This window comes from Epinephelus lanceolatus, chromosome 12 (assembly GCF_041903045.1).
Source record: "Epinephelus lanceolatus isolate andai-2023 chromosome 12, ASM4190304v1, whole genome shotgun sequence".
Lineage (NCBI taxonomy): Eukaryota > Metazoa > Chordata > Actinopteri > Perciformes > Serranidae > Epinephelus > Epinephelus lanceolatus.
Window position 1 is genome coordinate 41,340,229 of NC_135745.1, and position 26,563 is coordinate 41,366,791.

Sequence of the window (26,563 nt, forward strand, 5' to 3'; positions counted from 1 at the left end):
ACTGGAGCTTTAAAATTTTAGATTACAATAATGTTGAAGACTTTCCTGTATCAGACCTTATCTTTTATACAAGTTATGGTTGGCATTAGGGCGGCACAGTGCACAACATATATCTGGGCATTAGATTATCAGCCGATAATGGGAATTTTATATTATTTATTATTCCGATAATAAAATTATAGCCGATAAATAGTTGATAATACAAAGCCAAATGGAAAATGGTAATATCCACACTGCCAGTGAGCACAGAGAAGAGGAAGGCGAGCAAGTGCTGCTAGAGAGCCAAACATGTTGTTGCTAGTGTGGACGTCTTTGAAAGGTTCAGATGGAGACAACATGATCGTGCCAGGATGTGATCCTTTTCTTTTCCTGCGGGATGTTGCTGGTTAGGACTTTAAGTTAAATTGACAGAAAAAGCCGAATGGTTTATTTTTAGAATAATATATTTTTGCCCTTAAAAATTGGATTAAAAGGTAAAACTGTGAAGAGACGTAATGTAATGTACGTACCAGCCCCCACCACAGTGCGTCGGCGTAGGTGTCGAAGTCCTGCGGTTTGGGCTGAGCAGTGGGGTTTTCATGGTTGGACACGTCCATGGAGACGTCGTCCTTCTCCACCAGGTAGACCAGGAAAGACGCCAGGATCAGAGACAGGAAGCCGATGTACCAGGCTGTGATCAGCTCCTACAGAGACACATGTATGATGATCACACATCAACTGAAACAGATTTATTCGTATGACTTATCTTCACACACGTTTTTTTAGTCTTTGTTGGGAACTTTATAGGGACAGATTTCTCTTCCTCTTTCTCTGCTGACATTAAACACTCTTCTCTAGTTCACCATTTAAAAATCCAGGGTTCAGTTCACATTTTCCAGGCCTGGAAAAGTCATGGAATTTGTTAAAATCATTGAAAATTTTGGAAAAGTCATGATATTTTGTTGTGTGTAATTAAATTGTTAGTAATCCTGGGTGGATAACCTTTAAAGGTTAGTCAGACAACACAACATTAGAAGTGTCTGAGGCGAACACACAGTCACAGTACAAACCTATAACACTCTGACAGAAACCAATTTATCCTCTGGTGGAAAAACTTTCGACCAGATGTCACCTGTATTCATGTAAAGGCTGTGAGACTCTCTTAAAGGAGCTGTACGTGACAATCAGACAGTATCTATGAGTCAGAGTCTGGGGTGGTCGCGGGTCCAGGTGACCTGAGGGAAGAAACTCTTCTCCCTCTCTGTTTGGTTTTTCATTCCTACCTTACTGTGAGCGTAGATGGCGGACCCCAGCAGCTTCCAGGTTCCTCCTCTCCGGTCCATGCGCAGCATCCGCAGGATCTGCAGGAAGCGCAGGCTGCGCAGGGACGTGGCCAACACATTACCCTGGTTACGCACCGCCACCACCGGCACCGAGGCAATCAGCACAAAGATGTCTGAGACGGAGGACACACAGCACAGAAAGATCCAGGAAAGATTCTCTGTGTGAGGCTTTTATTAAATCTTTAATGAGTCTGACCCGACACAGTCATTAAGTCTTCTTTGTAGAAAGATGAATGCGTTTTGGAGAGCTGTGGAAAAAGCTCCTAATAAGAGCTGAGCGAACATAAGAGACGTTGTTGAAATGCTGTTAATAACAAATCAGGAGCAGGTTAGTGCGTCACTGTGTTGTAACTGCACTCAGTTTTTAACAGTTAACAGAATCAAATACACAGGCGTTGAGTATTGTTCATTCATAATGTCACTTTTAAATCATTTTTTTATAAATCCACCTGTTTACCTAGAATACAGAGAGGTTTGCGAGCGAACTTCAGCCTCCCCCTCCATCCTTTGTAGCGACAGCAGCATCCTGCAGCCCAGACCCTCAGTGCAAACTCTGCTCCGAAGATGAAGATGGCGAAGGTTTCCTGTATGGGAAAATCAAACAGGAGCACAGTGGAAGGAACAGGTCAGAGTCAGGCTACATCAGAACCTCAGAGTAGACAGTCTTTGCTTTCACTGAATCTGACTTATTTTTGTTCTTATTATTCGACCACAGTTTGCTCAGTTTTAATGTTCGTATCATCCACATTCATGGATTAATAACTGAGCAGGCCCACTGGGCATGGACTCAGGGGCCCAAGGGGTCTGGGGGGCCCCCTGTTCTTTATCTGTAAAATCTCATTCATATTAACAAGTACCAACCACAAAAAGACACCAGTGACCTCAAACAGATGCAAAGGAACCCCAAAGAGACACAGATAACTATGAAATCAGGCAAAACAACCAAAAAGATAGGTGCACAAAAAACAAAACCCCCATAAGGAGACACAAAACAACAAAAATAGACACAAAAAGAATAGACAGAACAACCACAAGAAGACAATAGAAACTACAAAGCAACAAAAAATTACTTAGATAAAACACAAAATTACCTCAGAGACACAAATGACTTCAAAAAGACACAAAACAACCAAAGGGGGACACAAAGGACTACACACAGACATAAAACAACAAAAAAGACACAATATGACCTCAGAGAAACATAAAACAACCACAAGAGGACAATAAAAACTACAAAGCGACACAAAATTACCTCAAAAAGACACAAAAAAGGACAAAAAACAACCACAAGTAGACACAAAGTGACTACAAACAGATACAAAATGACCTCAGAGAGAAATAAAAACCACAAGAAGACACAAGAAACTATAAGGAGACACAAAATTACTCAAATAAAACACAAAATGACCTCAATGAGACTCAAAAGACTTCAAAAAGACACAGAACAACCACAGGGAGACACAGAATGACTACACAGAGACATAAAACAACAAAAAAGACACAATATGACCTCAGAGAAACATAAAACAACCACAAGAGGACAATAAAAACTACAAAGCGAGACAAAATTACTTCAAAAAGACACAAAAAAGGACAAAAAACAACCACAAGTAGACACAAAATGACCTCAGAGAGACTCAAAAGACTTCAAAAAGACACAGAAGAACAACAAAGAGACACAAAACCACCACAGAGTGTGTCTTGTGTCTCGCTCCTGTGCACGAGTGTAAAAAGAGATGATGGATTGAAAAACTGTGTCCTGACCATGAGCAAAACTCAGGGGTTACAGATTTCTCCCAACATCTTAAATATTTCCATTTGATGAAATGATGCAGCCACAAAAAAAGATTTAATCTTTGATTTGATTATTTCACTCAGTGTACACATCATTTATCTGTAATGTAGAGCAGGAGCTAACTGATACACAGTTTGATGATTCTGTCAGACTGCATGACATTACATGATGTCTACAACCTTAAAGCTACTTAAGGGGAAATACCTGAGTGCTTAAATTAAATTAACGTTCTTCACCAGGCAACAAAGAGCAGACATTGCTCAGAACTAAACTTTAGAAATCCCAGTCCTCTCACCAGTATGACCAGCCAGTGTGCAGACACCTTCTCGTGCTCCTTGAATGTTGTCAGTATGGCCAGAATCAAACAGCCCAGAACGATCAGAAACCTGCAGAGACACAAAACAGCACACAGCTCAGTGCATACAGCCGTGAGATTCATACAGAAACACAACAGGTGCATGCTCACTTTGTCTTCTCGTGCTCCACCATGAAGCAGTGTCTTTGAGTCACCACTAGAGGGAGCTACATGTCTACTGTTTCGATGAGACATCAGCTGCAGCACAATAATAGGAACACTCGTGTGCCGTACAGCTTCTCATCTCTTCTGGGAAAATCTATTTATGAAAGAGTGATTGCATTATCTCTTTCTGCTCGCAACAGTTCAGCTAAAATCAGGTTTTTTTTTACCCAGCTGAATAAATCACACGTTCATAAACGGCCCCTCTGTGTCGACAAAGTGATTTTGAAACTCACAGGAAAGTTCTTAGCTTCATTTATCAAGAGTTTAAAATAGTATTTATTCACAGCTGAGGGACTCAAACAGTTATTTTTATAATCTGTGTTAGACTCCCTGGAGGACAGAGTGTCAGATCATTACAATAAAGTCATAAAATCCATTTATCAGATCTTAACAGTTCTTCAGGCCTGCAGTGGCTGTGATGGTTTCACCAGTTAATGTGTAACACAACAGGTTTGTCACAGGATCCAGATGATTTTGGCCGAACATATTGTTAAACCAAGTATGTGAACAGATGTTGGCACACACTGTTGTTTTATCAGTATGGTATATTAGATTGTGGTCTTTAAAAACAGACATTAAGTACAAATTTTAGTATGAAAACTCACAGCGTACACAGAGCTGACAAGTTGCTCAATCTTTGTTTGTAAAATCGCCACCTAAAGATTGAGATAATGAGCTTCAAAGTTTTGCATCCCAAATATCATAAATGACATAAACCTTTTTGTTTTCTAAATTCAAAGTCCGAAATAAATGCATATAACTTAAAAAAAAACACTTCACACTATGTTAATTTTCTTCACGGAAAAAGAATGAATAACTCAATTTTGACAAAAATGTCAGATAGAACCTTTTAAATCTACAGTGATTACATGTTGAAGTTTGTATCCTTGTTTCATCTCTGATTTTAAGATGGTAAACAATTTACCTAATGCAGGCATGTCCAAAGTCTGGCCCGGGGGCAAATTGTGGCCGCACACCAATTTTAATTGGCCCTCGCTTGACTTTCAAAATATACCATATGCAGTCCTTTACACAATAATGGTTAATCGAGCAAGATCACTTTGCATGTTTACCTTTCACTCACAATGACAGGACTATCATACAGTTTGTAGACAGGCATCAAGTAGTAATAGTTCATTAAAAGATAAAAATGGTTGCATTTATCTCACTTTAAAAAAACAAAAAACCCTTTGATGTGAGAATCAGTTGGCCCCCAGGTGTTTTCACGTTGTTTTATCTGGCCCCCATTCAAAAAAGTCTGGAGACCCCTGACCTAAAGGATGCACTGGAGCTGCACTTGATTTTATATTCCCACAATAACACCAGCCACTTTGCTAGATAGCGCTGATATTATCATAAATTTCTTTTACTTCAACTGTACACAAATGTTTTATATCTTCACTTTCTTTTTCTAATTCAGTGGTGGTCAACCAGGGGCCCGTGGACCCCCTGCGGTCCTTGAGAATTTTCCAGAGGGTCCCCAGAACAATGAGCAATAGTTGTTTTCACTGTTTAATTCACTATAGAAGTGAGCCCAGTGTGAGTGAGAGTGACTATTCTGATCGTAGGTTTTACTTCCTCCACAGTCAGTGCGTTTACATGACATTAGAGAAAATCTATTTATTGTGTTAGTCTGACTAAAACCGGACTTTAAAGATACATGTAAACATGTTAGTGTGACTGAAATCGCACTGACTTGAGTTTCCAGATAATGTGATTGGGAGCTGAATTGCTCCTGCATGTATACAGTCAATCAGACCCAAACTGGCCGAAGCGCTCTGAGCATGCTCCACAGTTTCCGCCCCGGGCTTTGAGCCGCAAGTCAAATCGCATTAAATGCGAAACAGAAGAAGAAGCCGGTAACAACATGGAGAAATCTACATCCAGAGCCGTGACTTTTTGGACAGACGAGGAGACACAGTTCACGCTGTGTCAGCTGAAAGAGTTAAATATTCTAAAATACATGGATGGGAGGAAAAAACACTGAATGTTGATTGTTTGGTCTGTGACCTAATAGGTCAAACGGAAAAAGGTCCAATACTAACAAGCTGAAAGGGGGCATATCTCCACCTATCGTAGAGGAGTCGCACATACTTCAGTCAATAGATGGATTCCCCTCCGGTGATTGTATACTGGGACAAGGACAGTAGTCCAGTTAAATGGCCTAGTCGAGCTATAACTGTAGCTTGTACACAGAAACAACAGATTTTTATTCCCTCATCCTAAACAAACTGTATGTCAGCGGACTATTCTGCCAATTCAGAAAAATAACATGTTAAACAACCTTCTACTGGAATTACAGTCAGGTGCAAACACATACGCATAGATACACACTGAAGCATATTATTTGCTGAACAATAATCATCATGCAACTATTGGCTGTATAATGTAAATATAAGTTAACCGAACATCATGTCCTGCACTGTGATGTCAGCTGGTATCACATTTGTTCATAGCTATCAACACACATCACCACATCACTGTGTGTACACGTCTGAGTAAGAGTGTATGATTGGTTATTTCCACAACATTAATCTTCTTCTGTGCTCCACCAACCCAAATGTTCAGTTTCACACAGTTTAATCCTCAATTCCAAAAAGATGAATGAGCTACTTACGCTCCCTTTCCTTACCCTGACATCTATATTTAGCCCTTTTAGAGCTGAAATTAATTGGATACACACATACAAACGGCTATTTTAATTTCCCTGTACACTGGAGCACACCCTGGCTATATTCCAGATAGTCTGGAGTTAACCACCCTGCTATGATATATGACGTGGAACCACACTAAATAAACTCAACCAGCTGCACAGCAACACCGCCAATTAACATTTATCCAGCGCTGCGTGTCCAATATTCTCTCCACCATCACCTCCGTGCATAAAGGTTGTTTTGTTCTTTTTCAGCTGGGTCGACAGCGGCACACTCCTCTGGCTCACGTCTGGTGCAGCTGTTAGAGTCGACTCATCCAGCAGAACAGACCGGTGCACTTTGGGAAATAGAAGTTTATGGTGGGGAGAGGTAAACTGATTTTCAGCCACAACAGTGAGCACAGGAACTTTACAGTACCTGTATATTTCAGTGTGAACCTGCAGGGCAAGAAATGCCTGACTGAAAGAGTCAACTTTCAATATAGTGTTGAATCCTACCAGAGTAATCCGTGGCTTTTTCACATAAGCATGTTGTCTGTGATTTACAGTTTGCTGCCAAACAACAGCCAGCCAACTAAAGTCTACTCCATGAAAACTTTTACATGTTGCACCATAATTTATCCCTTTCCTGGCACACAGAGATCTGATGCCCCTCACATGGCAGAAATGCTTTCAAAAGAAACGTCTGGTGTGTCACAGTGACTTCAAAATGATTGTCTGACTTTAAACTACAACAAGACAGTCTCAACGTGCCTTTCAATAACAAGAAAATGGAATGAGAACTTCAGAATAAAGACATAAAGATTGACAAGAAAGAGACCGACACGAGAAAAGACTGTGCACAACTCAAAACTAATCTCCATAGCTTTCATTAAATAAGACAATGTATACCTCTAAAGGCAGCACAGCAGTTCATACATACCATGATATTTTCTCATTTATGATACTGTATAACAGTGTGGGGCCAAACAACAGTTACACCCATTAGGTCATTATATAAACAGGTATTGAAAGTAATGGATTGGAAACCTGCTGGATGGCACCACTGCCTAATGCCCTCTATACACTGTGCGATTTTAGCAATCTTATAAGACTATTGCATGACACACTGTGAGACATGGATCTAATAAACTTTGGTACGACGTCAAGTTTGATGTGTGCAGACTGTATGATGCAGCGTTGCCAGGTGTACGATAATTATCGTATTTGTACGATAATTTGGCCCTCTGTACGATGTACGATCAATAATCCCAAAAAAGGCCAAGTATGCCGGAGGTTTTTTTTTGTGAGCCCTGAAGGCATCTGTTCCCATGTGACATGTTTCCAGCCAATCGCACTTTGCTTAGCGTGAGATACGGGTGACGTTTGTCTCTGAACAATGAGCACGATTGGCTGAATGGTCAGCTGTACCCGCCCCACGAGGCGCTAGGACCCGTCAGGAAGTCGAGTGAGAATGAGATTCAAAACAGAAGAAGAAGAAGAGGAAAAACAGAAGCAAGGAAAATGGGAAAAAAAAGTAAACACTAGAGTGACTATATTAAAGCAATATCACATGAGAGGTCGTGATGTTGTAATGTATATCGTCACGGCTCCGAAGACAATTACAGCCATGACAGTTCAACAACAGCTTAAACAGCAATGCTGAGTAAAGAAATGTTAACAAAAGGTGATTAAATAAATTAAGTATGTTATGTAGCTCCGCGGAAACAAACAGTTCTCCCAGTCTGTTGCCAGGCAACACAGCAGCACACACGCCAGGAACTCACAAGCTACTTTGTATTTACATTGATCTGCAGCTGTGTAACTTCGTCCAGTTCGGCTGATGAAACGTTGGCACGGCTGGATTCAAACACACCTGGAGGTCTGTACTGAAGAGTCCTGGCTTTCCTTTTCCTCGTCCTCTCCTGACGACCACTCACAATTTAATTCAAATGTAATTTTGGGGAAAATATCAATCTTCTTGGAGTAATGCTAGTGTCAGTTTGTGTCAATGTAGCGAGTGTGACAGCTGGTTAATTAACGGTTGTATTTATATTAATAACACCTGTGAGCGGAGTGATTTTAGTGTTACAAGTCCCAGTGATGTTATACTCTATATCAGCACTCACAGAATGCTTCTCGTCCAATCAGTGTTGCCAGATCTCACGAGACAAATAAGCAACCAGACCTGTGAAAACAAGCCCAAAACAAGCAACTTTTTCTACGGAGCCCCCCTAGGTTCCGGGGAGAAAAAAATAAATAAACTGTGTGCACGGTTTTACAATCCGTGGGGACGGATTTTAAACTGTGGGTACAGATTGTCAATATACATCCATGTGGACAGATTGGTAAACTGTGCACAGTTTTGCAAAACTGTACCCACGGTACACAGTTTATTTATTTTTCTCCCCCCTGAGCTTCAGGACAATGACCACAAGAGGGAGTTAAACCACCTTTTAACATTATTTAACATTAGAACAGATGGGATATCAAACATAGACTGATGTACCAAGTACATTATATACACAGTAAACCTCTGATAATTAAAATTTGCACACAGAAATGAATATCATCCTGAATTCACAAATTCTTTATTTATTATTGCTTTTTATGCACTCATCTTCTGACGTTTTCCTAACCAGAAAAAAAACAGGTGGGAAAAAACTCTGCTGTCTCCTGTGTGTATGGAGAAAGGGGAGGGACAGAGGGAACAGGCAGGACAAACTATCCTACGTTTACATAACATATCGAAAATATCTGCTTGACAACTTATTATGGAGCTGGGGACAAGCCCAAATAAGCAACTACACTTTAGAAACAAGCCCAAGAAAACCGCGACCCGCGACTACCAATATTTGTAAGCGACTTTACAGAAAAACAAGCCCAAGGTCGTTTATAATAAGCGGACTTGGCAACACTGCGTCCAATCAAATTACTCGGTCGGAACTAACTGCTGTATAATTGCCCATAGCGCATCAGTAGGATTGTTATTTTGGTTTTAACGGATGTACGATAATTTCCCTCAAAATACGATAATTTTGAGTCTCTGGTACGATAATCCTACATTTCCCACCTGGCAACGCTGGTACGATGGCCGTTTACTACTGAATCGCAGGTTACAACGTTACAACGTCATCAGCGTGCAGCGCATCAGCATACGTCATCCATCTGCGCCACCATAGGTAGCTTGCTCATCCGGAAGTTGCAGTTCCTTCGCAATTTCCTTCCATGCAGCGTCTTTTTTCTGGCGGTCATGAAAGCAGCTGGAGGAAACATCAAATAAACAAGGCTTCTGCTGCCACAGCTCCACCAAACTTTTCTCTTTCTTTTTGTTCGTTTTGCCTCCATAGCAAGCGACCATTTGTTTGGGTTTAGTGCCAGTGTTGCAGTGACCATTGCGCCATTTCGTGCTGCATTTCTCGTAGGTCGTAGCAGCTGTCACACTGTGAGATAGTCATCCTAAATTTCTCACACCGTCAGAATTTTATCTCAGGTTATCTTTGGTCGCAAGACGATGACAACGGCCGTCCTTGAACCTGTCTCACAGTGCGACAGAAGATCACTGTTTTAGAGCCACGACCAAAGATATCACCACGTTTCTCCCACGATGGTCATCTTTCGTCTGGGACAGCCCAAAATCGCACAGTGTATACCGGCCATAACGCGGAATTCATACTTCTGCGGTGAATCGACACCATGGATGGATTCAGATGGTAACGAGTTCTTCAAGGTGCCGTACCTCTTTTCGGAGGGTAAGTTTGAGGTTTGCAGCAAAGATTAAGAACATATTGTGGCTTTTTATTTTTTAGGGAAAAAAATTGCAATCTTTCATTTGTGTACATCCTACAAAATGCAATCAAACAGTGGAGCATTGATTGTTCTGCCCTTTGGCCTTATTCTCTGAACTGTTTCTAAATCATTCATGGCCTGTTGTGTTGCCATTAGTCGGTGCTGACATCTCTGAGGAAGTTTGTGAAGTGCTGCACAACCATAACAACATGAATATTTTACAGCCAAACAGCCTGAAGAGTTTTACATAATTCACCAGCAGGAAATGATAGTTGAGCGCAGAGGCCTCTTGATTGACGTCTTGAGCGCTGCGTGTGTTTTGTCGTTGTCACATCACGGTGTTTTACATTACTTCCTGTTCCCTAAATTAAACCGGAGCATTTCTCCTCAAAGTTATCCAGAGGACAGAGATAATCCTGGAGCGAGCGGAGGAGATCGATGTTAACTCGATACGATCCAACAGATACTGATCTGCAACACAGGCGGCTTCCTATCCAGCTTCAAATAGTTTGTTCAATAAGGCACACAGAGCGATGTCGATGCCCATTAGAGCGGACACATCAAGAGGAGCAGGGCGCACATCAAAGGAACACTATCAGTAAAATAAATAAATTGGGATTAAGATTAACGGTCTCTCTGTCTGCTGCAGAGAGGGAAGTTTGTCCCAAATCTTGGGGCTGTGTTTGGACCCCACACCTTAGTGAAGGGAGCGTCATTCAGTGTTGAAGGTGACTACAAACTGAGCGACACTCTGTGACAGAGTGGGAGTGGGCTGGTTTTAGAAGGGCCCATTTTTTCAAGTGGAAAATGGAGGAGGAAGTGATGTTCATGATTATGTCCTGAGGTGACCCCCCACCTCCCACACCTCCCACCATCATCACAATGTGACTGTGGCAGAATGTCGGACGTGTAATGCTGCTGGATGCAACCACTGTAACACTCCATTACCTGCTGCTGGCCAAATAAACCAAGCATGGAATCCAATCTGCGCTGTGATTGGCAATCAGGGGTTTCTGAGAGCGAGGGAAAGAGACGCCCACAATATTTCCTTTCTATCCATTTTCTTTGTGTGAAGGTAAAAAGTGACCGGCTGCTCCGGTTTGTGGGACTGAACCTGGTGTCTCAGGTGGAAGTGGTAAAAAATAATGAAGCTTTTTACCGAAGTGGGAGATTCACAGCAGAGGGAAACGTCTCTTTGCTTAGAGAAGGTTATAGATCACGACTTGTAACAGCTGTTTCCACAAACAACAAACAAACAGGGACAGTCTAGAGTCAGAAGAGGAGCGACGAATGTGCTACACACCTCACCAACATCCACAAAAATACTGAGATTACACACCTACATACAGTACAGGCCAAAAGTTTGGACACACCTTCTCATTCAATGCGTTTTCTTTATTTTCATGACTATTTACATTGTAGATTCTCACTGAAGGCATCAAAACTATGAATGAACACATGTGGAGTTATGTACTTAACAAAAAAAGGTGAAATAACTGAAAACATGTTTTATATTCTAGTTTCTTCAAAATAGCCACCCTTTGCTCTGATTACTGCTTTGCACACTCTTGGCATTCTCTCCATGAGCTTCAAGAGGTAGTCACCTGAAATGGTTTCCACTTCACAGGTGTGCCTTATCAGGGTTAATTAGTGGAATTTCTTGCTTTATCAATGGGGTTGGGACCATCAGTTGTTATTGTTATTCACGTCGGCGGCAATGACACCCGGTTACGCCAATCGGAGGTCACTAAAATTAATATTGCCTCGGTGTGTGAATATGCAAAAACGATGTCGGACTCCGTAGTTTTCTCTGGACCCCTCCCAAATCTGACCAGTGATGACATGTTTAGCCGCATGTCATCATTTAACCGCTGGCTGTCCAGGTGGTGTCCAGCAAACGATGTGGGTTTTGTTAATAATTGGCAAACTTTCTGGGGAAAACCTGGTCTTATTAGGAGAGACGGCATTCACCCCACTTTGGATGGAGCTGCTCTCATTTCTAGGAACCTGGCAAATTTTATTAGTAATTTAAATCCCTGACAACCCAGAGTTGAGACCAGGACAGAGAGTTGCAGTCCTAAACGCCTCTCTGAGCTTCTAGTTCAGTTACCCAGCCATAGTTTTCATACTTTTATACAAATGGTGTCTGTCCCCCGACCACCTAAATTATTTAAATCTAAAATTAAACAAAGAGGAGTTGTGCATAACAACCTCATAAAAATTAAAACCTCTTCTGTGACAGAAAGACAAAACAGGAGAATTAAATGCGGACTGTTAAATATCAGGTCTCTATCGTCTAAAGCAGTGTTAGTAAACGAATTAATATCAGATAATCATATTGATTTACTCAGTCTCACAGAAACCTGGCTGTGTCAAGATGAATATGTTAGTCTAAATGAGTCCACTCCTCCCAGTCATAATAATACCCACATTCCTCGAGGCAGCGGTCGAGGAGGGGGAGTTGCAGCCATTTTTAACTCTAGTCTGTTAATCAGCCCTAAACCTAAACTAGATTATAATTCATTTGAAAGCCTCGTTCTTAGTGTTTTACATCCGACCTGGAAAACCTCGCAGCCACTTTTATTTGTTATAGTGTACCGTGCTCCTGGCCCGTATTCTGAATTTGTATCTGAATTCTCAGAGTTTTTATCCAGTTTAGTTCTTAAATCAGATAAAGTTATTATTGTAGGCGATTTTATCATTCATGTCGACGTTGATAATGACTCCCTGGCTACCGCGTTTATCTCATTAATAGACTCCATTGGCTTCAGTCAGGGTGTACATGAACCCACTCACTGTTTTAACCATACCCTCGATCTAGTTCTGACGTATGGAATTGAAATTGATAACCTAAAAGTCTTTCCACAGAATCCCTTGCTATCAGATCATTATCTGATTACTTTTGATTTCTTTTTACTCGATTACACGCCACTCAGCAACAGTTACTATACTAGATGTTTATCAGATAGTGCTGTCACAAAATTTAAGGAAAAGATTACTTCGTCGTTAAATTCAATACCAATACCTTCAGTAACAGAGGTTTCCCGTGCCGACTTTAACCTCTCCCAAATTGATCATTTTGTTGATAGCGCCGTAGGCTCGCTGCGAACAACGCTCGACTCTGTAGCTCCTCTTAAAAAGAAGTTAACAAAGCAAAGAAAGTTTGCTCCTTGGTATAACTCTCAAACCCGTAGGTTAAAACAAATATCGCGAAAATTTGAAAGGAATTGGCGATTGACCAAACTGGAAGAATCTCGTTTAATCTGGACAGACAGTCTCAAAACTTATAAGAGGGGCCTCCGCAATGCCAGAGCAAACTATTACTCAGCATTAATAGAAGAAAACAAGAACAACCCCAGGTTTCTTTTCAGCACTGTAGCCAGGCTGACTGAGAGTCAAAGCTCTATTGAGCCTTGTATTCCTTTAGCCCTTAGCAGTAATGATTTTATGAGCTTTTTTAATGACAAAATTCTAACTATTAGAGGCAAAATTCATGACCTCCTGCCCTCAGATGGTAGGCCTACCTATCTAACCTCAAACACAGCTGTAGAATCTAATATATATTTAGATTGCTTCTCCCCAATTTCTCTTCAAGAATTGACCGCAGTGATTTCTTCATCTAAATCATCAACGTGTCTCTTAGACCCCATCCCAACTAGGCTACTTAAGGAGGTCTTTCCTTTAGTTAACACTCATATATTAGATATGATCAATATATCCCTATTAACAGGCTATGTACCACAGTCTTTTAAGGTAGCTGTAATTAAACCTCTACTAAAAAAGCCCACCCTGGATCCAGAGGTGTTAGCCAACTATAGACCAATATCTAATCTTCCCTTTATGTCAAAGATCCTTGAGAAAGTAGTCGCAGACCAGCTGTGTGATTTTCTCCAGGATAATAATTTATTTGAGGAATTTCAGTCAGGATTTAGAGTGCATCATAGCACTGAGACAGCTCTAGTTAAAATTACAAATGACCTTCTGATTGCTTCAGACAAAGGACTCGTCTCTGTTCTTGTTTTATTAGATCTTAGTGCGGCGTTTGACACAATTGACCATCAAATTCTACTGCAGAGACTGGATCACTTAATTGGCCTAAAAGGTTCTGCACTAAGCTGGTTTAAATCTTATTTATCTGATCGTTTTCAATTTGTTGACGTTCGTAATGAATCATCCTTACGTACCAAAGTTTGTTTTGGAGTTCCGCAAGGTTCTGTGCTCGGACCAATCCTATTTACTCTATATATGCTTCCTTTAGGTAACATCATTAGAAATCACTCTATAAATTTCCATTGTTATGCGGATGATACACAGTTGTATTTATCGATGAAGCCAGAAGAAAGTAATCAATTAACTAAACTCCATAACTGCCTTAAAGACATAAAAAATTGGATGAGCACCAATTTCCTGATGTTAAATTCAGACAAAACTGAAGTTATTGTTCTTGGCCCCAAACAACTCAGAGACTCTTTATCTGATGACATAGTTTCTCCAGATGGCATTGCTCTGGCCTCTAGCACTACCGTAAGAAACCTCGGAGTAATATTTGATCAAGATTTGTCTTTTAATTCTCATTTAAAGCAAACCTCACGGACTGCATTTTTTCATCTGCGTAATATTGCGAAAATTAGGCCTATCCTGACCCGAAAAGATGCAGAAAAATTGGTCCATGCTTTTGTTACCTCAAGGCTGGATTACTGTAACTCTCTATTATCAGGTAGCTCTAGTAAGTCCTTAAAAACTCTCCAGCTAATTCAGAATGCAGCAGCTCGTGTACTAACAGGAACTAAGAAACGAGATCATATTTCTCCTGTTTTAGCTTCTCTGCACTGGCTCCCTGTAAAATCCAGAATTGAATTTAAAATCCTACTGTTAACTTATAAAGCTCTAAATGGTCAAGCTCCGTCATATCTTAGAGAGCTCATAGTGCCATATTATCCCACCAGAACACTGCGCTCTGAGAACGCAGGGTTACTCGTGGTCCCTAAAGTCTCCAAAAGCAGATCAGGAGCCAGAGCCTTCAGCTATCAGGCTCCTCTCCTGTGGAATCATCTTCCTGTTACGGTCCGGGAGGCAGACACCGTCTCCACATTTAAGACTAGACTTAAGACTTTCCTCTTTGATAAAGCTTATAGTTAGGGCTGGCTCAGGCTTGCCCTGTACCAGCCCCTAGTTAGGCTGACTTAGGCCTAGTCTGCCGGAGGACCCCCTATAATACACCGGGCACCTTCTCTCCTTCTCTCTCTCTCTCTCCCCCTCTCTCTCTCTCTCTCTCTCTCTCTCTCTCTCTCTCTCTCACTCTCATCCTATTACTGCATCTTGCTAACTCGGCCATTCTGGATGTCACTAACTCGGCTTCTTCTCCGGAGCCTTTGTGCTCCACTGTCTCTCAGAATAACTCATATCGCAGCGGTGCCTGGACAGTGTGACGTGTGTGGTTGTGCTGCTGCCGTGGTCCTGCCAGATGCCTCCTGCTGCTGCTGCCATCATTAGTCATTAGTCATACTTCTACTGTTATTATACACATATGACTATTGTCACACAAGTATACTGTCTGATATTAATACATACTTTCAACATATTGTACCACAGTAGCCAGAACTATAACTATAATATTATTACTTTCATTAATGTTATTGTAAGCTACTGTCATTACCTGCATCTCTCTCTCTCTCTCTCTCTCTCTCTCTCTCTCTCTCTCTCTCTGTCTCATTGTGTCATATGGATTACTGTTAATTTATTATGCTGATCTGTTCTGTACGACATCTATTGCACGTCTGTCCGTCCTGGAAGAGGGATCCCTCCTCAGTTGCTCTTCCTGAGGTTTCTACCGTTTTTTTTTCCCCGTTAAAGGGGGTTTTTTTTGGGGAGTTTTTCCTTATCCGCTGTGAGGGTCTTAAGGACAGAGGGATGTCGTATGCTGTAAAGCCCTGTGAGGCAAATTGTGATTTGTGATATTGGGCTTTATAAATAAAATTGAATTGAATTGAATTGTGCAGAAGTCAGGTTAATACACAGCCGACAGCCCTATTGGACAACTGTTAAAATTCATATTATGGCAAGAACCAATCAGCTAACTAAAGAAAAACCAGTGGCCATCATTACTTTAAGAAATGAAGGTCAGTCAGTCTGGAAAATAGCAAAAACTTTAAATGTGTCCCCAAGTGGAGTCGCAAAAACCATCAAGCGCTACAACGAAACTGTCACACATGAGGACCGACCCAGGAAAGGAAGACCAAGAGTCACCTCTGCTTCTGAGGATAAGTTCATCCGAGTCACCAGCCTCAGAAATCACAAGTTAACAGCAGCTCAGATCAGAGACCAGATGAATGCCACACAGAGTTCGAGCAGCAGACTCATCTCTAGAACAACTGTTAAGAGGAGACTGCGCCAATCAGGCCTTCATGGTCAAATAGCTGCTAGGAAACCACTGCTAAGGAGAGGCAACAAGCAGAAGAGATTTGTTTGGGCCAAGAAACACAAGGAATGGACATTAGACCAGTGGAAATCTGTGCTTTGGTCTGATGAGTCCAAATTTGAGATCTTTGGTTCCAACCGCCGTGTCTTTGTGAGACGCAGAAAAGGTGAACGGATGGATTCCACATGCCTGGTTCCCACTGTGAAGCATGGAGGAGGAGGTGTGATGGTGTGGGGGTGTTTTGCTGGTGACACTGTTGGGGATTTATTCAAAATTGAAGGCACACTGAACCAGCATGGCTACCACAGCATCCTGCAGCGACATGCCATCCCATCCGGTTTGCGTTTAGTTGGACGATCATTTATTTTTCAACAGGACAATGACCCCAAACACACCTCCAGGCTGTGTAAGGGCTATTTGACCAAGAAGGAGAGTGATGGAGTGCTGCGGCAGATGACCTGGCCTCCACAGTCACCGGACCTGAACCCAATCGAGATGGTTTGGGGTGAGCTGGACCGCAGAGTGAAGGCAAAGGGGCCAACAAGTGCTAAACACCTCTGGGAACTCCTTCAAGACTGTTGGAAAACCATTTCAGGTGACTACCTCTTGAAGCTCATGGAGAGAATGCCAAGAGTGTGCAAAGCAGTAATCAGAGCAAAGGGTGGCTATTTTGAAGAAACTAGAATATAAAACATGTTTTCAGTTATTTCACCTTTTTTTCTTAAGTACATAACTCCACATGTGTTCATTCATAGTTTTGATGCCTTCAGTGAGAATCTACAATGTAAATAGTCATGAAAATAAAGAAAACGCATTGAATGAGAAGGTGTGTCCAAACTTTTGGCCTGTACTGTACTTGACACTTTATTTGCAGGGCATCAACAGGTATCAAATGCTTAAATTTAATGCTTTTCCAAACCGTTTTAAGAACAATTTTTGGACATATCCGCTTTTTTTTACTTAAGCATTGCAGGTAAGTAGAAAGGTAAGTACAACTGTAGTGGTGAGTTAAGTTAATCTACATTTTACCAACAGGTAATCGCAAGTATGAAGCAAAAGGGCAGCATTAGCTTCAGCGTTAGGTTTAAAGATTTGTAATGTCAGAAGTGTGGACTTTCATGCAGAAGAGCTGGACTCCAGGGTTCCCGCGGGTCCTTAAAAAGTCTTAAAATGTCTTAAATTAAAATTCGGGTAATTAAGGTCTTAAATTGTCTTAAATTTACCGTAAATTTGCTGTAGGTATTAAATTTTCAGCCGGTGCGTTTAATGCTGATGGGAAAGCACAGTGGCCCACCGTAAAACATATAATAGTGTGTATTTGTCTGATTAATTTAGTATGGTACCTATATGGTACGGTGTCGTAAATGTGTCTCTGCGATTAATAGCTGTTGTACGGTACGTCTGCTACAGACGCTGACGTCGGGCATCCGCATTTCTCAGATATCGAGGTGAGCGGTTCAAGATGCAGAGATGGGGAAATGTAAATTTAATGAGAAGTGGATGGAGGAGGACGTATTTAGGAGGTGGTTGGCACCGGCAAACAACAACGAGGCAATGTGCACATTTTGTAAGAAGACTTTTTCTTTAGGGACCATGGGGTTCAAAGCCGTCAAGTCTCACATGAAAGGAGTAAAGCACCAGCGGTACATGGCAGAAGTTAGCAATAGCGGGGCCAGGTTAATCCCTGCTAGCTTGCTGCTGCTACTGCTACTCTCGTCCATGTTCACCCACACCCGTTCACGCAGCGCGGACTTGGAACACAACAACACGATATTTCACACTGCGTCCGTACCGCGCCTGTGTGTATGGTTTGAGCACGGAAAAGCGCTGCGCGAATATTCCACAAATCCGTCCCGCATTTCCGTATCGCGGCAGTGAGAATGACCCTCAAGTATGGTGTAAAATTGACCACCGTTAATGCGGTCCAAAGCTCCTATCCACCTTATTTTCAAACACGGAAGTAAATAGTGATGAACTTCCATTTTTTTGTGCGTGACTTCTGGTCAGCTGCTTTCCCTTACCGGAGCTAACGGTGCAAGCTATTTTTTTCAATTTTCAGTTGTTTATGTTAGTCAATCAGTTAGTTAGTTAGTTAGTTAGTCTGTGTATTTTATATAGATAACTGTGCCCACGTTTCTGTTATAACGGAAATTTATTCCCTCTAAACGCAAATAAATCGCACGTCAATCATAAACTATGAACCAAAAAAGTGTTGTTGACGGTTGGGCAAATCTAGCTGCTAATGTAGTCTGTCACTTGTTGCCACAGCAACAGTATACATTCACGTAAGGGTTAATGAGCTGTAAATAGAGATGCAGAATCAAGCTATGTTGTAAATATACATTAGATATGTTGTATGTTAGCACAAAATATATGATTTTACCAGTTAGTAAACCTATAGAAAATAATTAGTTTAATTTGCAAAATTTACCATTAAATTTATAGGCCACACACACAGAAAGACCACAGTGACCATAGACTGACTTGATTAGAGCACATAACCAGTACTATTACTATCTGCATAAAGTCAATTGATATTTATATATTATTTTTGGGTCTTAAATTGTGTTCTTTGAGGTCTTAAAAAGGTCTTAAAAAGCATTAAATTTTACTTTTAAAATGGTGCAAGAACCCTGGACTCATTGTGACAACTAGAATTACTGCCTCGCGGCTGTATGCCTCCACAAATCCGTCAAGATGTACTTACAGTTTACATCAATGTCTATGAAAACATAAATGCTTCACACACACCTTTCCCCTGACAGCACAGAAGATCTATACAATCAGCACAGTTTCAAGGTCAGAGTCACCAATTCAGTATCTGACCAAATGTCTCTCCTTCTGTTCCTGAGATATGACGTTAAAACATGTCACAGTGAAGCTGACCTTTGACCTTTTGGATATAAAATATCATCACATTTGTACGAAAGTTGTTGTAATTAGTGTATGAATGCTTGAGTTTGGTCAAAAACATGGTTTGTAAAGGTCACAGTGACCTTTGACCACTATATTCTAATTACTTTTTCTTCAATTCAAGTGGACATTTGTGCCAGAGTTGAGGAAACTCCCTCAATGAGATATTGCGTTCATGAGAACAAGACGGATGCAAGGTCACAGGGACCTTGACCTTTGGCGATCAAATTCTAATCAGTTCATCCTTGATTCAAAGTTGACATTTGTGCCTGAAGAAAGTGCCCCAAAGTGTTCTTGACATATCACGTTCACAAGGATAAGACAGACAAGGACAAAGTGGCCCTGACCTTTGACCACCAAAATCTAACCAGTTCATTTTTGAGTCTCAGTGAATGTTTGTGCCAAATTTGAATTAATTCTCTCAAGGTGTTCTTGAGATATCACGCTCACAAGGATAAGACAGATAAAGTCACAGGGACCTTGACCTTTGACCACCAAATTCTAATCACCTCATTCTTCAGTCCAAATGGATGTTTTTGCCAAAGATGAGAAACTCTATCTAGGTCTACTAGAGATATTGCGTTCATGAGAATAAGATGGATGCAAGGTAACAAGGACCTTGACCTTTGACCACCAAAATCCATTAATTTCATTGTTGAGTCCAAGTGGAAGTTTGTGCCAAAGTTGAGGAAACTCCCTCAAGGCGTTCTGTAGATATCACATTCCCAAGAATGGGATGGGAAGATATACGGACAGAAACATGATGCCTTGAGTCACGGCTATAGCTGGTCAAGCAGGCATAAAAACAGAAGATTGACAAATTAAGTAAAATAAAATGTTTGTGGCAATTAAGACTTCACACATTCAAATTTATGACCATTTAAAGACTTTTCCAGGACCTGCACACACCCTGATTTACACGTTTGTTTCCTCCCATACTCACAGGGCTGACAGTAATGGTAAATCCATTATCTGACACAGTGACATTGTCTGCTCTGCCACTCAAACATCAAGTCATTGCAGCTCTAACATTCTGTGTAAGACATCAGTCACATGGTTATACAACAATCTCTTCATTTAGAAAATGACCAATATTTGAATAATTACAAAAATGTCTCAAAATTCAGTCCAGTTCTCTGACTGACAACCTGAAACTGGATAGATGTTTTTTATGTGTTATTAAAGGTCATGTGTCGGTAATGATGAGAACAGCCCACCTGTACCGCCTCTCTCTCATTTAATCCACTTTATATCCATGGGCCCAGCAGAGGCTCAGCCCCACAGGGCTCCTGGTGCTGATACCACCCCTGAGGATTCCTAACAACCAATTTGCCGGCGAGATTCAATAAAGAGAGTGCAGACGATGCAATTCTGACAGTTAATTTGCTCAGCGATATGCAAACAGTGGTGGGAAAGGACAGCAAGCAGCGCGCCGTTAATGACTGCAGTCACAAGGACGAGATGAGAGACGGAGATCTTTATTCAGCCGAGGATCTCTGAGGTGAAGTTTGGAAGCAGCTTTGCACCACGATGACAGCACCCTGCTGCAGAGTCAAACATCTCTGACATGCTGAAATAAAGCTGAGCAGGAATGAATGTTAGCTTCAGTGTGACAGCTCCACTTTTCTGATTCCCTGGAGTGTGACAGAGAGGTTTGTGAGCGCAGAGATGGAGTCATTTTTTTTAGTTTCAAATATCTCTAGGAAAAATCTGATTAATGTCAAATGTGAAATAAAAACATCATCCACACAAGTTAAAAATCATTTCATCCAGCTTCCACCTGAACTGATCTGACTGATCTGAAACCCATGAAGGACCCCTGCAGCCTGATCACCAGAAGAAAATATTGGCCCCGCAAACCAAAAATATGTTACATTTGCACGTTTCATATATCATAAAATCATCTCATATTCATGCAGTGTTTCAAAAGTGACGTAGTACATGAGCTGACTGTCATCAGGAGGTGCAGGGGATGGAGGATAATGCATTATATTTTATTTATAGGCGCCTCTCAAAGCACTCAAGGACACCTTACAAGACACAGTTTAAAAAAAAAAAAAAAGCAGCAATGTATCCATAGATCAAACGAATCCGTAATATACAATAATAAGTTAATAAAATAACAAGATAAATATTAAAATTAGGTATAATATCATCATCAGTAAGTCATCATCGGTGCAAGTCTTCATATGTGTATCAACATTAAATGAGACCGAATATGGCAGATTGATAAGGTGTGTTTTCAAGTGGAAAGGGAGTCGATATTTGGAATGGTAAGGGGGAGAGAGTTTCAGAGAACAGCTGAAGCAGGATTTATACTTGTGTGTCAGCTCTATGCAGAGCCTAAACTGTAGCCTGCGCACGTGGCTTATGCTGTTATATGCATTTGTGCAGTAGGGCCGTAACAGTACTTTGTGCAGCGCATTCTCGCATTTGGACAACATGGCAAGTGAACCTGACGAACCTGAAGATTCACCCGCAAACCTTAAGTCCTCCGTTTGGGAACACTTTGGTTTCAGGGTAAAATACGAAGATGGAAATAAACAAGTGGGCAGGACAAAAGCAGTGTGCTGACACTGCAGAACAGCGGTTGGGTATGTACTTGGAAACATGTCTAACATGATAACACATCTAAAGCGACACCATCCGAGTTTGAACATTACCGGCACGACTGGAAAGAGCAATCTGGTGCAAACTACGATATCGTCGTCATTTAAAAAGAGAGCGTTTCCCTGACCATTCTGATCACGCTAAAGAAATAACCAATGCAATTGGAGTTTTCATATCAGCCGATCTACGACCGTACTCCGTCGTTGAAAACAGAGGATTCAAACACATGATGAAGGTGATTGAGCTGCAGTTTAAAATGCCTTCTCGTCTCTACATGAGTGAAGTCATCATACCACGTCTGTATAAACAAGTTAAAGCCGCTGTTGTTCATTCAAAAATGTGTAAAATAAAAAGCAAGATTTTATTTTTTAAATTTTATATATTTCTATTTTCATTCAAACTGTGAAAAAGCAGGATTTTATATTTATTTGTTTCATTCAAAAAATGTGTTAAAAAATGGTGGTACGTTTTAATAAGGTTACCAATAAAGTACAAGATATTTAATAGTTTTTTCATTACTGTACCGAAAAAAAAACCGAACCGTGACTTGTGTACCGAGGTATGTACCGAACCGTGATTTTTGTGTACCGTTACACCCCTATTGTGCGGTGGTGTGTCTGTGTCACTCTGCAGTTACACCTCCAAAACACTAGTTGGTGGTGGGGTCTCTGTGAAGTGCTGTAAAGTTTAGTTGATTGAACAAGTACACAAATCAGCTTCACTATAACTCGCAGCATTCACAGACAAACACTTGTCTTTATCTGGACACATTTTCCCCACAAATACAACATGCTAACGTTATTAGCACAAGCCTATGGCATTTTACATTGTATAAATTAGCCTGGCAGCTAGCAGAGTTTCCCTCTACTCATATAAAACCAGGGACAACAGCAACATTTAATAAAGGTAACGTTACAAAATTTGGCTCCATTACAACTCACAAGGTTCAGTGACAAAACAACTGTCTTATACTAAACACGTTTTCCAAACAAATACAACATGCTAACGTTATTAGCACAAGCCTATGGCATTTTACATTGTATACATTAGCCTAGCTACTAGCAGAGATTTTCTCTGCTCATATGAAGCCAGGATAAATCACACACAAGACTTAAAATGCTATTTTAGTGGAGGCTTTATTGTCTTCACAATTTATTGTTTCTTATCTGTGAACTTAAAGTAAATAAAAGCTTTGTTTCCTCTGAGGGAAATGGTTTCAGCTCACAGAGACAGACAGGAGGTCTGTGTAGGGAATGTATAAATCCCGCTTAAGAGTCATAACAGTGACTGCTGTGATCATCACTTCCTCCATGGTCATCTCCTCAGCTGTAGTTGAGAACAATAGAATTGTGGGTTTAATCAGATCTAATTACCAAAATCTTGGCTACCAGGTGCGCATACGCACACACACACACACACACGTCTGGATGACTCAGGCAGGGTAAGAACAGTTAATCTGAACTTTAAATTGGAACGGTTCACGTGAACAGACAATTGAAACCCTCAGACAGTAATCACTCATCATCTCACTTCCTGTTCTGTTCTCTCAGCTACAGTCCTCCATCCACAAAGAAGACTTCTTCTTCTCTCCCTTCTGCACTCTGTTTGACACCGTTGACACTGCCCGCCCTCACACTGGCCTTTACCTTTATTGACGACTTGACGGTTGGATTATTTACTTCTTTATTACATTTGGACAGAGTGCATGCAGCCTGTCAGGAATCTGGTGTAATTTTCCCTGAGCTCACTCTCTCACGGGATACACTGGCGACCCCGACGCCACCTCTCAACCTCGACAGGGGGTCAGATTTGTCTGCGTTTGCGTGATCCTGACATGAGAGCGTGTTGGAAGTGATGGATTTTTCCTCCAGCTCCTCCCCCCTGCTGCCCAGCGGTGGGGGGGGAGGGACAGATATTCAGGCTGTGACTTAGGAGTTGCTGATCATGCAGAACCTGGTGTTTGCCTGGGAATATCCCGACCCATGGATGTGGTGGTGGTGTGTTTCTGTGTGGTGGTGGTGTGTTTCTGTGTGTGTGTGTGTGTGTGTGTGTGTGTGTGTGGTGGGGGGTTCCCATTCCCACATCCAGCGTCAGCACCATGACAGCTGACAGCCTCCTCGACATGTACATATGTTGATGTGGAGTCCTGCTGCTGAGCTGCAGATCATCCTGACAACTCACACTGACATTCAGTTTATGGAGCGGGGTTCAATTATTTCATGGTATGATTTTTATTTGATCACAGCCATATATATTTATCTTTATGTATTAATTTTTTAAATTTTTCTTGATGTACATTTTGTTATTTTCACACGTGATCTGTATCTGAATGAGACTAAAACTCAAATAATATTACGTGTAAACGAAAATCCGAATCCCACTGTCCATGTCACAGTGGTCTTACTTTGTGTTTCCATCTCAGCAGATGTTAATCTAAATCTGTACGGGCTGGTCACATTCTTAAGAAACGAGCACAAATGCAAGAGCTGCGATCATGTACAGTAGAAGTTTATGTTTTTTGTTGGGTACCGTTCATAATTGAACCGATACGGTACCGGTATCTGGAATTCGGTACCGGTACCAAACGGTACTTTATTTCGGTACTTTTTAACCCTATGGGCCCTAGGCCTTTTTGGGGTATTTTTACTGCCTTTACTTTTAAGCTCATATCACAGTCATTATAAAGGCTACATACACATGCTTTATCTTTTTTTTTTCAGGACAATCGGTGCTAACCAGATTTGCCATCATTTCATGTCCTTCTATGTGCCTGTATTTTATATTAATTTTTATATCAATAAAAAAACAAATCTGTGTGACTAAATTCTTACATTTTTACATGTATCTCAGCATAGCAAGTTGGAAGTTGACATATTCTGCCATATATGAAGAGGGGAGACTCTCTGGAATCAGGCAATATAAGAACCATGATGCTGGGACATTCTGTCACTTCACAGCTGTCCAAAACATGTGGTTTGTGCCAGGCGGACAATGATTGCCAGTATTTTTTCATTATTGCAAGAAATTCCATTGACTCATTCACAAGTCAAAAATGTGTTTTATCTGAAAGAAACATGCAATATTTACATCTACGATCATAGAAAAATAGTCACCCAAGTGCAATGATGTCCTCCAAGATAATATTTGTTTTTCAGTTTCAGTTATATACTGGGGGGACATTTTGGGCATTGGGGGGGGGGACACGTGTCCCCCTCAATGTATATGGTGACTACGGCCCTGTCAGCATGCATAATTAGGCTGCAGTTGTCTGGGTGCACAAAGGTGAAGTGGCTGGTCTTGTCATACAAAGTTTGATGGAGTGTCAACTGGACAATATAGAGATATTTGCATCTTGAAAGCCGGACTACAAATGTGGATAGACAGGGAGAAACACACGCAAGCCTAAGACGTGGTAAGATACGATATTCCTCACTATATGAAGTGACTGATAACAAGATCTGTATAATGGGTTGTAAAGAAATTCGTCAGGTTTTTATTTTGTAGACAATTAATCTGGATTTATAGCGTGATGGGATGACAGCACAATGATGTGTGTGGTCCTGCGCTTTCATGTGATATGCGTGGCATTTCTGTGCGAGCCTGCGTTCGCGAGTAATCCATCCAAGAGTAATGTGTGTGCAAAGCTGTATGAAAGCTCTGTAATACATAATTTTATTGTAATTTTATCATTTTTTTCACTGTGAAAACATTGGATTACTGTCAAGTGCTTGGCCTTGTCGGAAAGCTACAATTCTGCTGTTTCCGCAGAGAAAATCCACAGAGAAGAATGGGTGTGAATTTGGACGCACTATGCGTCATTCGGGCCCATAGTCTAAACTTCTCAATTTCAACATTTTATTGAGAACATTGACATTTACGTCATGCGCTCTCGCTCCGCCTCCACCTCAGGTACCGAAATTTGGCACCGTTTCATTTTAAGTGAATCGGTACTCGGTAGTACCGATGTGAATCGGTACCAAGTACAAAAAGTACCGAGTTTTGGTACCCAACCCTAATTGTCAGATACATTAAAAAGCACAGTTGTACATTCAGATGCATCGAGCATGGCTTCCTCAGCCCTTAAAACTATACACAGCATTAATGAGACAATTTAAAAAAAGAATTGCTGCAACATTTTACAAATTTACAGCATTCACACACATGCATCCACACATTCACTGTTGGGGCGACTGTGGCTCAGCAGGTGGAGTGAGTTGTTGTAAAATCAGCGGTTCGATACCTGACTCCACTGTCTGCATGTCAAAGTATCCTTGAGCAAGATACTGAACCCCAAATTGCTCCTGATGGCTGTTCCATCAGTGTGTGCGTGTGTTAGTAGCCAGTGTTAGGGGTGGGAATCATCAGAGGCTCCACGATACAATATTATGGTGATTTTAAATGTGTTGTGATATGCTGAGTACTGCAATTTATTACTTTTTTGTAAAATTATGTCGCAAAAAGAAAACTGTTCATTTCACTTCAGTCATTTTTATTGCAGCATATTGTATCTGTGGACTAAAAAAGCAATCGATTATTCTACTAGGCTACAGAAAGTTTAACTTTT

The 26,563-nt window shown here is 41.1% G+C and overlaps 1 protein-coding gene across 1 annotated transcript in view; it reads right to left on the minus strand.

Moving 5' to 3' along the window:
• Window positions 1–26,563, minus strand: part of kcnq3 (potassium voltage-gated channel, KQT-like subfamily, member 3) — a 210,234-nt gene that overhangs the window by 33,557 nt on the left and 150,114 nt on the right. The window contains exons 3-6 of the mRNA XM_033649653.2: window positions 3,413–3,503; window positions 1,780–1,906; window positions 1,263–1,435; window positions 510–683 (exon numbers count right to left, since the gene is read on the minus strand). Of these exons, the coding sequence (XP_033505544.1) occupies window positions 510–683; window positions 1,263–1,435; window positions 1,780–1,906; window positions 3,413–3,503 (565 nt within the window). The remainder of the gene's footprint in view (window positions 1–509; window positions 684–1,262; window positions 1,436–1,779; window positions 1,907–3,412; window positions 3,504–26,563) is intronic.